The sequence below is a fragment of the Symphodus melops genome (genome assembly GCF_947650265.1).
Source record: "Symphodus melops genome assembly, contig: scaffold_233, whole genome shotgun sequence".
Classification (NCBI taxonomy): Eukaryota; Metazoa; Chordata; class Actinopteri; order Labriformes; family Labridae; genus Symphodus; species Symphodus melops.
Window position 1 is genome coordinate 12,501 of NW_027636748.1, and position 15,000 is coordinate 27,500.

The 15,000-nt window shown below is 40.9% G+C and overlaps 2 protein-coding genes across 2 annotated transcripts in view; both read left to right on the plus strand.

Moving 5' to 3' along the window:
• pofut1 (protein O-fucosyltransferase 1) overlaps positions 1-11,424 on the plus strand; it is a 12,612-nt gene extending 1,188 nt beyond the window's left edge. Inside the window, exons 2-7 of the mRNA XM_079372856.1 lie at positions 3,455-3,576; positions 4,329-4,511; positions 4,688-4,800; positions 9,533-9,725; positions 9,842-10,084; positions 10,736-11,424. Coding sequence (XP_079228982.1) covers positions 3,455-3,576; positions 4,329-4,511; positions 4,688-4,800; positions 9,533-9,725; positions 9,842-10,084; positions 10,736-10,930 — 1,049 coding nt within the window. The 3' untranslated portion in view covers positions 10,931-11,424. The remainder of the gene's footprint in view (positions 1-3,454; positions 3,577-4,328; positions 4,512-4,687; positions 4,801-9,532; positions 9,726-9,841; positions 10,085-10,735) is intronic.
• A 1,725-nt stretch (positions 11,425-13,149) lies between these two features.
• kif3b (kinesin family member 3B) overlaps positions 13,150-15,000 on the plus strand; it is a 9,130-nt gene continuing 7,279 nt past the window's right edge. The window contains exons 1-2 of the mRNA XM_079372857.1: positions 13,150-13,256; positions 13,726-15,000. The exon at positions 13,726-15,000 is cut by the window's right edge and continues 399 nt beyond it. Coding sequence (XP_079228983.1) covers positions 13,996-15,000 — 1,005 coding nt within the window. The 5' untranslated portion in view covers positions 13,150-13,256; positions 13,726-13,995. The remainder of the gene's footprint in view (positions 13,257-13,725) is intronic.

Sequence of the window (15,000 nt, forward strand, 5' to 3'; positions counted from 1 at the left end):
ACAGATAGTTAACACAGATAGTTAGTGTGAACACAGATAGTTAACACAGATAGTTAACACAGATAGTTAACACAGATAGTTAGTGTGAACACAGATAGTTAACACAGATAGTTAACACAGATAGTTAACACAGATAGTTAGTGTGAATACAGATAGTTAACACAGATAGTTAACACAGATAGTTAGTGTGAATACAGATAGTTAACACAGATAGTTAACACAGATAGTTAACACAGATAGTTAACACAGATAGTTAGTGTGAACACAGATAGTTAACACAGATAGTTAGTGTGAATACAGATAGTTAACACAGATAGTTAACACAGATAGTTAGTGTGAACACAGATAGTTAGTGTGAATACAGATAGTTAACACAGATAGTTAGTGTGAACACAGATAGTTAGTGTGAACACAGATAGTTAGTGTGAACACAGATAGTTAACACAGATAGTTAGTGTGAATACAGATAGTTAACACAGATAGTTAGTGTGAACACAGATAGTTAGTGTGAACACAGATAGTTAACACAGATAGTTAACACAGATAGTTAACACAGATAGTTAGTGTGAACACAGATAGTTAGTGTGAACACAGATAGTTAACACAGATAGTTAGTGTGAATACAGATAGTTAGTGTGAATACAGATAGTTAGTGTGAATACAGATAGTTAGTGTGAATACAGATAGTTAACACAGATAGTTAGTGTGAATACAGATAGTTAGTGTGAACACAGATAGTTAACACAGATAGTTAGTGTGAATACAGATAGTTAGTGTGAATACAGATAGTTAACACAGATAGTTAGTGTGAATACAGATAGTTAGTGTGAATACAGATAGTTAACACAGATAGTTAGTGTGAATACAGATAGTTAGTGTGAATACAGATAGTTAACACAGATAGTTAGTGTGAATACAGATAGTTAGTGTGAACACAGATAGTTAACACAGATAGTTAGTGTGAATACAGATAGTTAGTGTGAATACAGATAGTTAACACAGATAGTTAGTGTGAACACAGATAGTTAACACAGATAGTTAGTGTGAACACAGATAGTTAAAACAGATAGTTAGTGTGAACACAGATAGTTAACACAGATAGTTAGTGTGAATACAGATAGTTAGTGTGAACACAGATAGTTAACACAGATAGTTAGTGTGAACACAGATAGTTAGTGTGAACACAGATAGTTAACACAGATAGTTAGTGTGAACACAGATAGTTAGTGTGAACACAGATAGTTAACACAGATAGTTAGTGTGAACACAGATAGTTAGTGTGAACACAGATAGTTAGTGTGAATACAGATAGTTAACACAGATAGTTAGTGTGAATACAGATAGTTAACACAGATAGTTAGTGTGAATACAGATAGTTAACACAGATAGTTAGTGTGAATACAGATAGTTAACACAGATAGTTAACACAGATAGTTAACACAGATAGTTAGTGTGAACACAGATAGTTAGTGTGAACACAGATAGTTAACACAGATAGTTAACACAGATAGTTAGTGTGAATACAGATAGTTAACACAGATAGTTAATACAGATAGTTAGTGTGAATACAGATAGTTAACACAGATAGTTAGTGTGAATACAGATAGTTAATACAGATAGTTAGTGTGAACACAGATAGTTAGTGTGAACACAGATAGTTAATACAGATAGTTAGTGTGAACACAGATAGTTAGTGTGAACACAGATAGTTAGTGTGAACACAGATAGTTAAAACAGATAGTTAGTGTGAACACAGATAGTTAAAACAGATAGTTAGTGTGAACACAGATAGTTAACACAGATAGTTAGTGTGAACACAGATAGTTAACACAGATAGTTAGTGTGAATACAGATAGTTAACACAGATAGTTAGTGTGAATACAGATAGTTAGTGTGAACACAGATAGTTAGTGTGAACACAGATAGTTAGTGTGAATACAGATAGTTAGTGTGAACACAGATAGTTAGTGTGAACACAGATAGTTAGTGTGAATACAGATAGTTAACACAGATAGTTAGTGTGAACACAGATAGTTAACACAGATAGTTAGTGTGAATACAGATAGTTAACACAGATAGTTAACACAGATAGTTAACACAGATAGTTAACACAGATAGTTAGTGTGAATACAGATAGTTAACACAGATAGTTAACACAGATAGTTAGTGTGAATACAGATAGTTAACACAGATAGTTAGTGTGAACACAGATAGTTAGTGTGAATACAGATAGTTAATACAGATAGTTAGTGTGAACACAGATAGTTAACACAGATAGTTAACACAGATAGTTAACACAGATAGTTAGTGTGAACACAGATAGTTAACACAGATAGTTAGTGTGAACACAGATAGTTAACACAGATAGTTAACACAGATAGTTAACACAGATAGTTAGTGTGAACACAGATAGTTAGTGTGAATACAGATAGTTAGTGTGAATACAGATAGTTAGTGTGAATACAGATAGTTAGTGTGAATACAGATAGTTAGTGTGAATACAGATAGTTAGTGTGAACACAGATAGTTAGTGTGAACACAGATAGTTGACACAGATAGTTAGTGTGAACACAGATAGTTAACACAGATAGTTAGTGTGAACACAGATAGTTAGTGTGAACACAGATAGTTAACACAGATAGTTAGTGTGAACACAGATAGTTAGTGTGAACACAGATAGTTAGTGTGAACACAGATAGTTAGTGTGAACACAGATAGTTAACACAGATAGTTAGTGTGAATACAGATAGTTAGTGTGAACACAGATAGTTAGTGTGAACACAGATAGTTAACACAGATAGTTAGTGTGAACACAGATAGTTAGTGTGAACACAGATAGTTAACACAGATAGTTAGTGTGAATACAGATAGTTAGTGTGAATACAGATAGTTAGTGTGAATACAGATAGTTAGTGTGAATACAGATAGTTAGTGTGAACACAGATAGTTAGTGTGAACACAGATAGTTAACACAGATAGTTAGTGTGAATACAGATAGTTAGTGTGAATACAGATAGTTAGTGTGAATACAGATAGTTAGTGTGAATACAGATAGTTAGTGTGAACACAGATAGTTAGTGTGAACACAGATAGTTAGTGTGAACACAGATAGTTAACACAGATAGTTAGTGTGAACACAGATAGTTAACACAGATAGTTAGTGTGAACACAGATAGTTAACACAGATAGTTAGTGTGAATACAGATAGTTAACACAGATAGTTAGTGTGAACACAGATAGTTAACACAGATAGTTAGTGTGAACACAGATAGTTAGTGTGAACACAGATAGTTAGTGTGAATACAGATAGTTAGTGTGAACACAGATAGTTAACACAGATAGTTAGTGTGAACACAGATAGTTAGTGTGAACACAGATAGTTAGTGTGAATACAGATAGTTAGTGTGAACACAGATAGTAATAAAAGTATAATGTTTCTGCTGTCATTGTTCAGGTCGCTTCGGGAACCAGGCAGACCACTTCCTGGGATCTCTGGCCTTTGCTAAGATGCTGAACCGGACCCTTGCAGTCCCCCCCTGGATAGTGTACCGACACTACACGCCTCCGTACACCAATGTGAGTACACAACAAGGGGCAATACTGATCTGGACTGTGACTAACAACCTGACACTGATTCATGACTCTGAGTCTGGATAGACAGTGTTACAGCAGCAGAGTCGCACCAATCACACAGAAACAACGAGGGCGTTTGAAAGGGTAAGGGTTGTCAGGACAACAGACTTCAACAGACTTTGAACTTATATGATGTTTGTAAACTATAAAAGCATACCAGCTTCATTACCACACAGACACAAAGAGACGTCCGAGCTGATCAGTGTGGGGAAATCTCTTGTCATGAATTACCAGAACATTGCAGACAAACTCCTGCTCAGCGGTCATTGCACAAATGCTTTGGCAACGTTTTGGTTCCAGAAGTTGCCAATGAATTTGTGCAATTTCGACAGATTTGCTCTCTCTTGATGTTATAGTGCTGTCACATCTTTATATATTTGTATTCAATCTGTAAGGGTGTAATATTGGTGTCCCTGTCTGTGAGATCACATAGCGTTTCAGCACTTCAGAAGCAGAGCACAGCAGGAGCTCCACATACACGCACAGTGAGACATGCGCACACACACAGCACTGTTCACCCTCGCTCTCTCCTCTGTTACTACCTCTGCTCGAGCCGTGGAGTTACATACCCTAAACTGAATGCAGAGGTTGAACAAGGTTGTTATCGTCTGCTTATCGGACAGTGACCGCCTCTCCTCCATGCTACCAATAATCCTTCATTACTGACATCACTATCTCTCCTATGTCCCTCTCAGGTCCACGTTCCATACAGTGAGTTCTTCCAGCTGGAGGCGTTGTCTGCGTATCACCGTGTGGTGAGTCTGGAGGACTTCATGGAGAAGCTGGCTCCTGAACACTGGCCATCAGGTCAGCGGAGAGCGTACTGCTTTGAGACTGCAGCTCAGCGGAGTGCAGACAAAAAGTCCTGCCCAATGAAGGTGACTGCACATGAGTATCTGGCTTACAATAAAATGTGAGGACTTCAGTCTCTTAGGACACCGAATGGGAGTGGTAATAGTGAAATGCTGCCCCCTTCTGACTCTAAGAGCAATCAACAAGCTGCTGTTACTGTTTAACTGCTCTGACTGGACCCATGGTTCTGATTGCTTCTCAGGATGGGAACCCGTTTGGACCGTTCTGGGACTATGTGGGTGTGGATTTTGACAAGTCTGTTTTGTTTGGAGGGATATCTTTCAGTGTGTACCACCAGCCTCAGTGGATGAAGAAGTGAGTAATAACGTTGGCAGAATTGTGTGTATTTTTTGAGACTACGTTTTGAAATGATCAATGTTTATTATCAAAGTCTCCCTATTCTGATGATCCCCGTTTATTGATTCTCATCTAGTGTTGCAATGCTGATCGTCCAAGCTAGACAAGGGCAAAGTTTCAGATCATGAGGTAAACGTATGTCGGAGTAATCCTAGGATGAGTCTGCAGAGGGCGCTAAACAGCTTGTTATGCAAATCGTGCCATAGTCCCCCGATATGCAACCAAGAATGTCACCAAATTGCTTCAATCTGCTAGGCAAGCTGCTGAAACCTATTACATAGACTCTCTTATCTGAGCACTGGGGAGCCCCCCAGTCGTTAAAATCTCCCCTGGCAGCCCTGCAGTGTTTACTAGAGTCATGTTGTCGCTTAATTTTCTGGTATCCTGATGACCCTCACTCATTCCCTGCGCAGTATATAGTGATTGGACTATATAGAGAGTTAATGTAGTGGACTATATAGAGAGTTAATGTAGTGGACTATATATAGAGTTAATGTAGTGGACTATATAGTGAGTTAATGTAGTGGACTATATAGAGAGTTAGTGTAGTGGACTATATATAGAGTTAATGTAGTGGACTATATATAGAGTTAATGTAGTGGACTATATATAAAGTTAATGTAGTGGACTATATATAGAGTTAATGTAGTGGACTATATATAGAGTTAATGTAGTGGACTATATATAGAGTTAATGTAGTGGACTATATATAGAGAGTTAATGTAGTGGACTATATATAGAGAGTTAATGTAGTGGACTATATAGTGAGTTAATGTAGTGGACTATATATAGAGTTAATGTAGTGGACTATATATAGAGTTAATGTAGTGGACTATATAGAGAGTTAATGTAGTGGACTATATAGAGTTAATGTAGTGGACTATATAGTGAGTTAATGTAGTGGACTATATATAGAGTTAATGTAGTGGACTATATAGTGAGTTAATGTAGTGGACTATATATAGAGTTAATGTAGTGGACTATATAGTGAGTTAATGTAGTGGACTATATAGTGAGTTAATGTAGTGGACTATATAGAGAGTTAATGTAGTGGACTATATATAGAGTTAATGTAGTGGACTATATAGTGAGTTAATGTAGTGGACTATATAGAGAGTTAGTGTAGTGGACTATATATAGAGTTAATGTAGTGGACTATATATAGAGTTAATGTAGTGGACTATATATAAAGTTAATGTAGTGGACTATATATAGAGTTAATGTAGTGGACTATATATAGAGTTAATGTAGTGGACTATATATAGAGTTAATGTAGTGGACTATATATAGAGAGTTAATGTAGTGGACTATATATAGAGAGTTAATGTAGTGGACTATATAGTGAGTTAATGTAGTGGACTATATATAGAGTTAATGTAGTGGACTATATATAGAGTTAATGTAGTGGACTATATAGAGAGTTAATGTAGTGGACTATATAGAGTTAATGTAGTGGACTATATAGTGAGTTAATGTAGTGGACTATATATAGAGTTAATGTAGTGGACTATATAGTGAGTTAATGTAGTGGACTATATATAGAGTTAATGTAGTGGACTATATAGAGAGTTAGTGTAGTGGACTATATATAGAGTTAATGTAGTGGACTATATAGTGAGTTAATGTAGTGGACTATATAGTGAGTTAATGTAGTGGACTATATAGTGAGTTAATGTAGTGGACTATATAGAGAGTTAATGTAGTGGACTATATATAGAGTTAATGTAGTGGACTATATATAGAGTTAATGTAGTGGACTATATATAGAGTTAATGTAGTGGACTATATATAGAGTTAATGTAGTGGACTATATAGAGAGTTAATGTAGTGGACTATATAGAGAGTTAGTGTAGTGGACTATATATAGAGTTAATGTAGTGGACTATATATAGAGTTAATGTAGTGGACTATATAGAGAGTTAATGTAGTGGACTATATTGTGAGTTAATGTAGTGGACTATATATAGAGTTAATGTAGTGGACTATATAGTGAGTTAATGTAGTGGACTATATATAGAGTTAATGTAGTGGACTATATAGAGAGTTAATGTAGTGGACTATATAGTGAGTTAATGTAGTGGACTATATATAGAGTTAATGTAGTGGACTATATAGTGAGTTAATGTAGTGGACTATATATAGAGGTAATGTAGTGGACTATATAGTGAGTTAATGTAGTGGACTATATATAGAGTTAATGTAGTGGACTATATATAGAGTTAATGTAGTGGACTATATATAGAGGTAATGTAGTGGACTATATAGTGAGTTAATGTAGTGGACTATATATAGAGTTAATGTAGTGGACTATATAGTGAGTTAATGTAGTGGACTATATAGTGAGTTAATGTAGTGGACTATATATAGAGTTAATGTAGTGGACTATATATAAAGTTAATGTAGTGGACTATATATAGAGGTAATGTAGTGGACTATATAGTGAGTTAATGTAGTGGACTATATATAGAGTTAATGTAGTGGACTATATAGTGAGTTAATGTAGTGGACTATATATAGAGTTAATGTAGTGGACTATATAGTGAGTTAATGTAGTGGACTATATAGTGAGTTAATGTAGTGGACTATATAGAGAGTTAATGTAGTGGACTATATATAGAGTTAATGTAGTGGACTATATATAGAGTTAATGTAGTGGACTATATATAGAGTTAATGTAGTGGACTATATAGTGAGTTAATGTAGTGGACTATATAGTGAGTTAATGTAGTGGACTATATATAGAGTTAATGTAGTGGACTATATATAGAGGTAATGTAGTGGACTATATAGTGAGTTAATGTAGTGGACTATATATAGAGTTAATGTAGTGGACTATATAGTGAGTTAATGTAGTGGACTATATAGTGAGTTAATGTAGTGGACTATATAGTGAGTTAATGTAGTGGACTATATATAGAGTTAATGTAGTGGACTATATAGTGAGTTAATGTAGTGGACTATATATAGAGTTAATGTAGTGGACTATATATAGAGTTAATGTAGTGGACTATATATAGAGTTAATGTAGTGGACTATATATAGAGGTAATGTAGTGGACTATATAGTGAGTTAATGTAGTGGACTATATATAGAGTTAATGTAGTGGACTATATAGTGAGTTAATGTAGTGGACTATATATAGAGTTAATGTAGTGGACTATATAGTGAGTTAATGTAGTGGACTATATATAGAGTTAATGTAGTGGACTATATAGTGAGTTAATGTAGTGGACTATATATAGAGTTAATGTAGTGGACTATATAGTGAGTTAATGTAGTGGACTATATAGTGAGTTAATGTAGTGGACTATATATAAAGTTAATGTAGTGGACTATATATAGAGGTAATGTAGTGGACTATATATAGAGTTAATGTAGTGGACTATATATAGAGGTAATGTAGTGGACTATATAGTGAGTTAATGTAGTGGACTATATATAGAGGTAATGTAGTGGACTATATAGTGAGTTAATGTAGTGGACTATATAGTGAGGTAATGTAGTGGACTATATATAGAGGTAATGTAGTGGACTATATAGTGAGTTAATGTAGTGGACTATATATAGAGTTAATGTAGTGGACTATATAGTGAGTTAATGTAGTGGACTATATATAGAGTTAATGTAGTGGACTATATATAGAGGTAATGTAGTGGACTATATAGTGAGTTAATGTAGTGGACTATATAGTGAGGTAATGTAGTGGACTATATATAGAGGTAATGTAGTGGACTATATAGTGAGTTAATGTAGTGGACTATATATAGAGTTAATGTAGTGGACTATATAGTGAGTTAATGTAGTGGACTATATATAGAGTTAATGTAGTGGACTATATATAGAGGTAATGTAGTGGACTATATAGTGAGTTAATGTAGTGGACTATATAGTGAGTTAATGTAGTGGACTATATATAGAGGTAATGTAGTGGACTATATATAGAGGTAATGTAGTGGACTATATAGTGAGTTAATGTAGTGGACTATATATAGAGGTAATGTAGTGGACTATATAGTGAGTTAATGTAGTGGACTATATAGTGAGTTTACACTACTTGCTCACTCGCCGGCCGCAGACAGTGACGTCATTGTTGTCATGACACTGAAACATGCAGCTTAGAAACGTCTGAGGATCAATAATGTTTAATAACGACGTGAACTTCAGTGAAAGTTTCAATAATACTGAGTTTATGTTCACTAAAATATTTACATATCATAGATGCATATTTTCTTCCTGCTCACAGACTGTCGTCTCGTTACTGTTATCATGCTGTTACTAACGTTAAACATATTTACTCTTTATTTAAACTGATCAAAGATTTCATTAAAAATGAAATTTACCGTGTGTCTGTGTTCACGCCCCTCGCTCGTCCGTCTGCGTGCAGCCCCGCCAAACGCCACTCTACGCACATAAAACCGCAATGCATGATGGTATATATTGCTTTGCTCGTGACCATCGCTTGTCCACCACTTGTCAAAATGCATTGTGGGAAACATTGAGTGGACTATACAGGGAATGACCACGCTCACTCAGAATTCGGACAGCACTATAAAATGGCGTGTTCACTAAATAGTGTTCAATATATAGTGAACAGGGAGTGTTTTCAGACATGTGTGTACCTGAGTGTTTTGGGCTTCCTGAAACTAAAGGATGGCGTGATCCCCCCCCATCCTCTGCCCCCTGTTGTCAGGTTCCCTCCCTCTGAGCACCCTGTCCTGGCCATGCCAGGAGCTCCTGCTCAGTTCCCAGTGATGGAGGAGCACGTGGGTCTGCAGCGTCATGTGATATGGTCAGATAAGGTGGTGGCAGAGGGGGAGGAGCATATCTCTACCCTGCTGATCAGACCGTATGTGGGCATCCACCTGAGGATCGGCAGCGACTGGGTGAGAAGTGTTTTAGGTTGTATTTCTGTAGCGTGATATCTTTGTGAAAAATGATTGTCTTTGTCCGTATATGTTGACTTCATCTCCTCACTTTGCTTTTTGTTTCCGTCTTGCAGCAAAATGCCTGTAAGATGTTGAAGAGCGGAGACACGGGTCCTCACTTCATGGCGTCTCCTCAGTGTGTGGGCTACAACAGACAGGCTGCTCTGCCCCTCACCATGAACATGTGCCTCCCCGACCTGGCAGAGATCCGCAGAGCTGTGAAGCTGTGGGTGAAGAAGACCTCGTCCCGCTCCGTCTACATCGCCACAGACTCCGAGTCCCACAGCAGGGACATGGAGAAGCTCTTCAAGGGCAAGGTGTGTTTGTCGAGTGTCTGTGGTTAAGTGTACAGTTTTAAAGACGGGGGGGGGGGGACTTCTCCAGTCAGTCTCGCCATCCTTATGAGCAGACGCCCTTCTTCAGCATTTATCAGGTTCATGTTCACAGTCTTAAACCTGATTCATGCTTCTTATGGACGGCGTGCTACGCGCAGCTATTGCGCAATTGTGGCCAGCGTGAGGAGGTTCTGTGGAGGGTGTAAGCGCCCAGCCGTTCATGTCCAACATTTTGTAAAAATGCGGACGTCTTTGCGCCGACAGCGTTGCAATGATTGTCTACAGAGCCTGAAAGTACTTTAAGCTGCTCACATTTTTGGAAGCTTGGAAGAGATGAGGGAGCGGTCCGTTCTGGCCCCTCTGACCACCTTTAGTATAAAACGACTCAACGCTCGCACGGACTGTGTGTACTCGCTAGCATGAGGCCTTATTATTCTGCATATTCATAACAGTTACCAGTCAATGCCAGCAGGGGGAGACTCCACCTCATAACGCTCAGTCACAGAGACGATGAGTATCTAGACTCAGAGTGCGGTCTCACTGTCAGTCTGTACCGTGCTGTACTGACTGCAGCACAGCACTCACCTGTCCTGTACCTGCTGTTTGATTTGTTGTTTCTTTCTGGCTCTTCAGGTCAAGGTGGTGACTCTGCAGCCGGACTCGGCTCAGATGGATCTGTACATCTTGGGTCAAGCGGATCACTTCATCGGAAACTGTGTCTCCTCGTTTTCTGCCTTTGTGAAGAGAGAGCGCGACGTGCGCGGCCTCCCGTCCTCCTTCTTTGGCATGGACAAGCCTGGAAGAGTGAACCCTCATGATGAGCTCTGAGCACGGGGTGGAAAGGATGATCACAGTCATATACTATGTGCAGGACAGCCTTTTTTTAAACTGACTTTTAACTCTAAGCACAGAGGGCTGATGTGACAGGATGGAGCATGTCTGCAGTGAAATATGTTTTATCTTTCTGCTCAAGAATGATGTTTTTGCTTCCACCTCTTTTGTTCACTAAAACCAGAAACAGAGCTGTATCTGATCATTTAAGCAGTTAATCTTCTGCTGTGTTCTGTATCTACAAACTGTTACTGGGACCTGTGGTGGCCTCAGTGAACAGTGGAAACCCCTGATCATGTTCTCCACGTCTCTCCAGCGCCTCCTTTCCATCCTCCCTGCCCTCCATTCCTCCGAGCGCTCAGTAACTTATCCTCCTGCAGGACTAATTATAGCAGGGAAAAAGTGGACGTCAGCGAGGATGTGAACGCAGTGATTGTGTCGTTTTCCATGTTTGTCACAAATAAAGAGACTCAGTGATTTGTAAAGAGCCAGCAGCAGCCTCAGGGTGTTGACCTCCCTCTGTGGGAGCTTATCTGTGAGCACAGTGGAATCAGCTGATTCACTAAGCTATGGAGGAAGCGCTTGTGGCCACTTGGGTTGCCAGATATGCAAAAAATACTTCTCTAATAATCTCTATATTTGGACTCAGGTCCCTCTTAGTCAGCTGAAGAAAGAAGTTTTAAATATCCAGTATTGTAAATAACAAAAAAAAAGTATAATTTCTGTATTCGGGAAATATAGAATATTATATATTGGAGAGAGAGATGGGTCGTCACAACACCAGAGTTTAAAGCTTTGCTATGATTCTTGTTAAAATCACACCCGTCTGATTCCGTTGCAGCAATGGAGGTCCTGAATATTCATGTATTTCTTGCTTTCTTTACAAGGGGCTCACGACACAACCGGCGTGACACGACCACATGATCAATATGAGATGACACGTCTGGCTAATAAGAGACAATACGACCAATACGGGACGGCACGACCAATAGGAGACGACAAGACCGGCATTACATGACCAATAGGAGACGACGCGTCCAGCATGACACGACCAATAGGAGACGACACGTCCAGCATGACACGACCAATAGGAGACGACAAGACCGGCATTACATGACCAATAGGAGACGACACGTCCAGCATGACACGACCAATAGGAGACGACACGTCCAGCATGACACGACCAATAGGAGACGACACGTCCAGCATGACACGACCAATAGGAGACGACAAGACCGGCATGACACGACCAATAGGAGACGACAAGACCGGCATTACATGACCAATAGGAGACGACAAGACCGGCATTACATGACCAATAGGAGACGACAAGACCGGCATTACATGACCAATAGGAGACGACACGTCCAGCATGACACGACCAATAGGAGACGACACGTCCAGCATGACACGACCAATAGGAGACGACACGTCCAGCATGACACGACCAATAGGAGACGACACGTCCAGCATGACACGACCAATAGGAGACGACACGTCCAGCATGACACGACCAATAGGAGACGACACGTCCAGCATGACACGACCAATAGGAGACGACACGTCCAGCATGACACGACCAATAGGAGACGACACGTCCAGCATGACACGACCAATAGGAGACGACACGTCCAGCATGACACGACCAATAGGAGACGACACGTCCAGCATGACACGACCAATAGGAGACGACACATCGTATTTCTGGTGGGTAGTTTCTTTATTCTTTAAAGTTCTTGTCAAGAGAATTTCTTTCCAAGCCTGCACAGATTTGGCAGACAGTAATGATCAAGCTTTGTAAAGTTGTCATTACTTCTAGATCACCTTTGTTTATATTACTGTAATTTAAAACGTGTAAAACTTTAATTTGGTATTTAATGATTCTTTCAGAATTGTAGTTTTGCTCTTAAATTAAACAATTGTCTCTTTGTGTTTGCGACTTGCAGTGTCATGTTCTGTGCAGTTTAGAGAGTTCTTTGTCAGGTGATTTATTAAAACCAGGTCATAATGGCACAAATGAAGCCACAAAAGGAGACGGGAAGTGTTCCCAATCATTCTGGAAACATCTAAACAAATGCTTGTCTCACTGAGAACTTATTAATTCATCCCTTAATATTTTATGCATCTGAAAATAATTCATTACTGGACTGTATCTTAACATTTAGCACATGTATTCCTCTTTTCTGACTCAGAGCTGGTTCACTGGCTCTTTCGGGGGATGATTTGTGAGAATCTGGCAACCCGGGGAGGCGGACGCTGGAAGGGATGAGCAGTAACGGCTAACGGTTGACCGGGAGTGTGTGCCCGTTCACGCTTGGTCCCGGTAAGTGTCTCGCGGTGTTTCTGTGTGTGTGTAGATCTGGTGTGTTCGTCATGTGTTTGATATACTTTCATGTCTGTACGGCGACACGTGACCGGAGTTCACGCCCTGGTTACGAGCGTTAGCCAGGTGATGCTAACAGGCTAGCAGCGGAGGTTACCGGTGTGTTTGCGGTTGCTAGGCCGATCCTGAGCTCTCTTTACCGGCAGTAGTCACCCGGAGATAACGGTCATTAAACAAATATCTAACAGCATCGATTAATGTTTGCGTTTACCTGACAGCTGTCACCTGTTCACCAGGTGAGCACCGTGAACAGCTGATTACCGGCCTGAATGTTTCCATAAGTACCGGGAGATAAACCGGAGACAGCTAACTCCACTTTACCATCATGCAACCAGAACACGTCTCCATGGCAACCAAATACTTACCTGTCTGTGTGTGTGTGTGTGTGTGTGTGTGTGTTCTCCTGTAGGTTCTGATGTGGCCCTTGGCCCCGCTCACCTGGTCCTGAGCTCTCCTGGTCCTGAGCTCTCCCGGTCCTGAGCTCTCCTGGTCCTGAGCTCTGCTGGTCCTGAGCTCTCCTGGTCCTGAGCTCTCCTGGTCCTGAGCTCTCCCGGTCCTGAGCTGGCCCCCCTCACCTGGTCCTGAGCTCTCCTGGTCCTGAGCTCTCCTGGTCCTGAGCTCTCCTGGTCCTGAGCTCTCCTGGTCCTGAGCTCTCCTGGTCCTGAGCTGGCTCTGCGTCATGTCTAAGACTAAGAGCTCAGAGACGGTGAAGGTGGTGGTCCGCTGCCGGCCCATGAATGAGAAGGAGCGTGCGGCTAAGTTTGAGAGGATGGTCTCTGTGGACGTCAAACTGGGACAGATTCTGGTGAGAAACCCTCGAGAGGCGTCGGCCAGCGAGGTCCCCAAAGTGTTCACCTTCGACTCCGTGTACGACTGGAACTCCAAACAGCTCGACCTGTACGACGAGACCTTCAGGCCGCTGGTGGACTCGGTCCTGCTTGGCTTCAATGGGACCATCTTTGCGTACGGACAGACGGGTACGGGGAAGACGTACACCATGGAGGGCGTGAGGAACGACCCCGAGAGGAGGGGCGTGATCCCCAACTCCTTTGAACACATCTTCACTCACATCTCGCGCTCTCAGAACCAGCAGTACCTGGTCCGAGCGTCGTACCTGGAGATCTATCAGGAGGAGATCAGAGACCTCCTCTGTCAGGACCAATCATGTCGCCTGGAGCTCAGGCAGCGGCCCGACACCGGCGTCTACGTCAAAGACCTCTCCTCGTTTGTCACAAAGAGCGTGAAGGAGATCGAACACGTCATGAATGTAGGCAACCAGAACCGATCAGTGGGCGCCACCAACATGAACGAGCACAGCTCCCGCTCACACGCCATCTTTGTCATCACCGTGGAGTGCAGCGAGCTGGGGGTGGATGGCCAGAACCACATCAGGGTGGGCAAACTGAACTTGGTGGATTTGGCGGGTAGTGAGCGGCAGGCGAAGACGGGCGCTCAGGGCGAGAGGCTGAAAGAGGCCACAAAGATCAACCTGTCTCTGTCGGCTTTAGGAAACGTGATTTCAGCCCTGGTGGACGGTCGCAGCAGCCACATCCCCTACAGGGACTCCAAACTCACCCGGCTGCTGCAGGACTCTCTCGGGGGAAACGCCCGCACCGTCATGGTGGCTAACATCGGCCCGGCCTCTTACAACGTGGAGGAAACCTTGACAACGCTGCGCTACTCC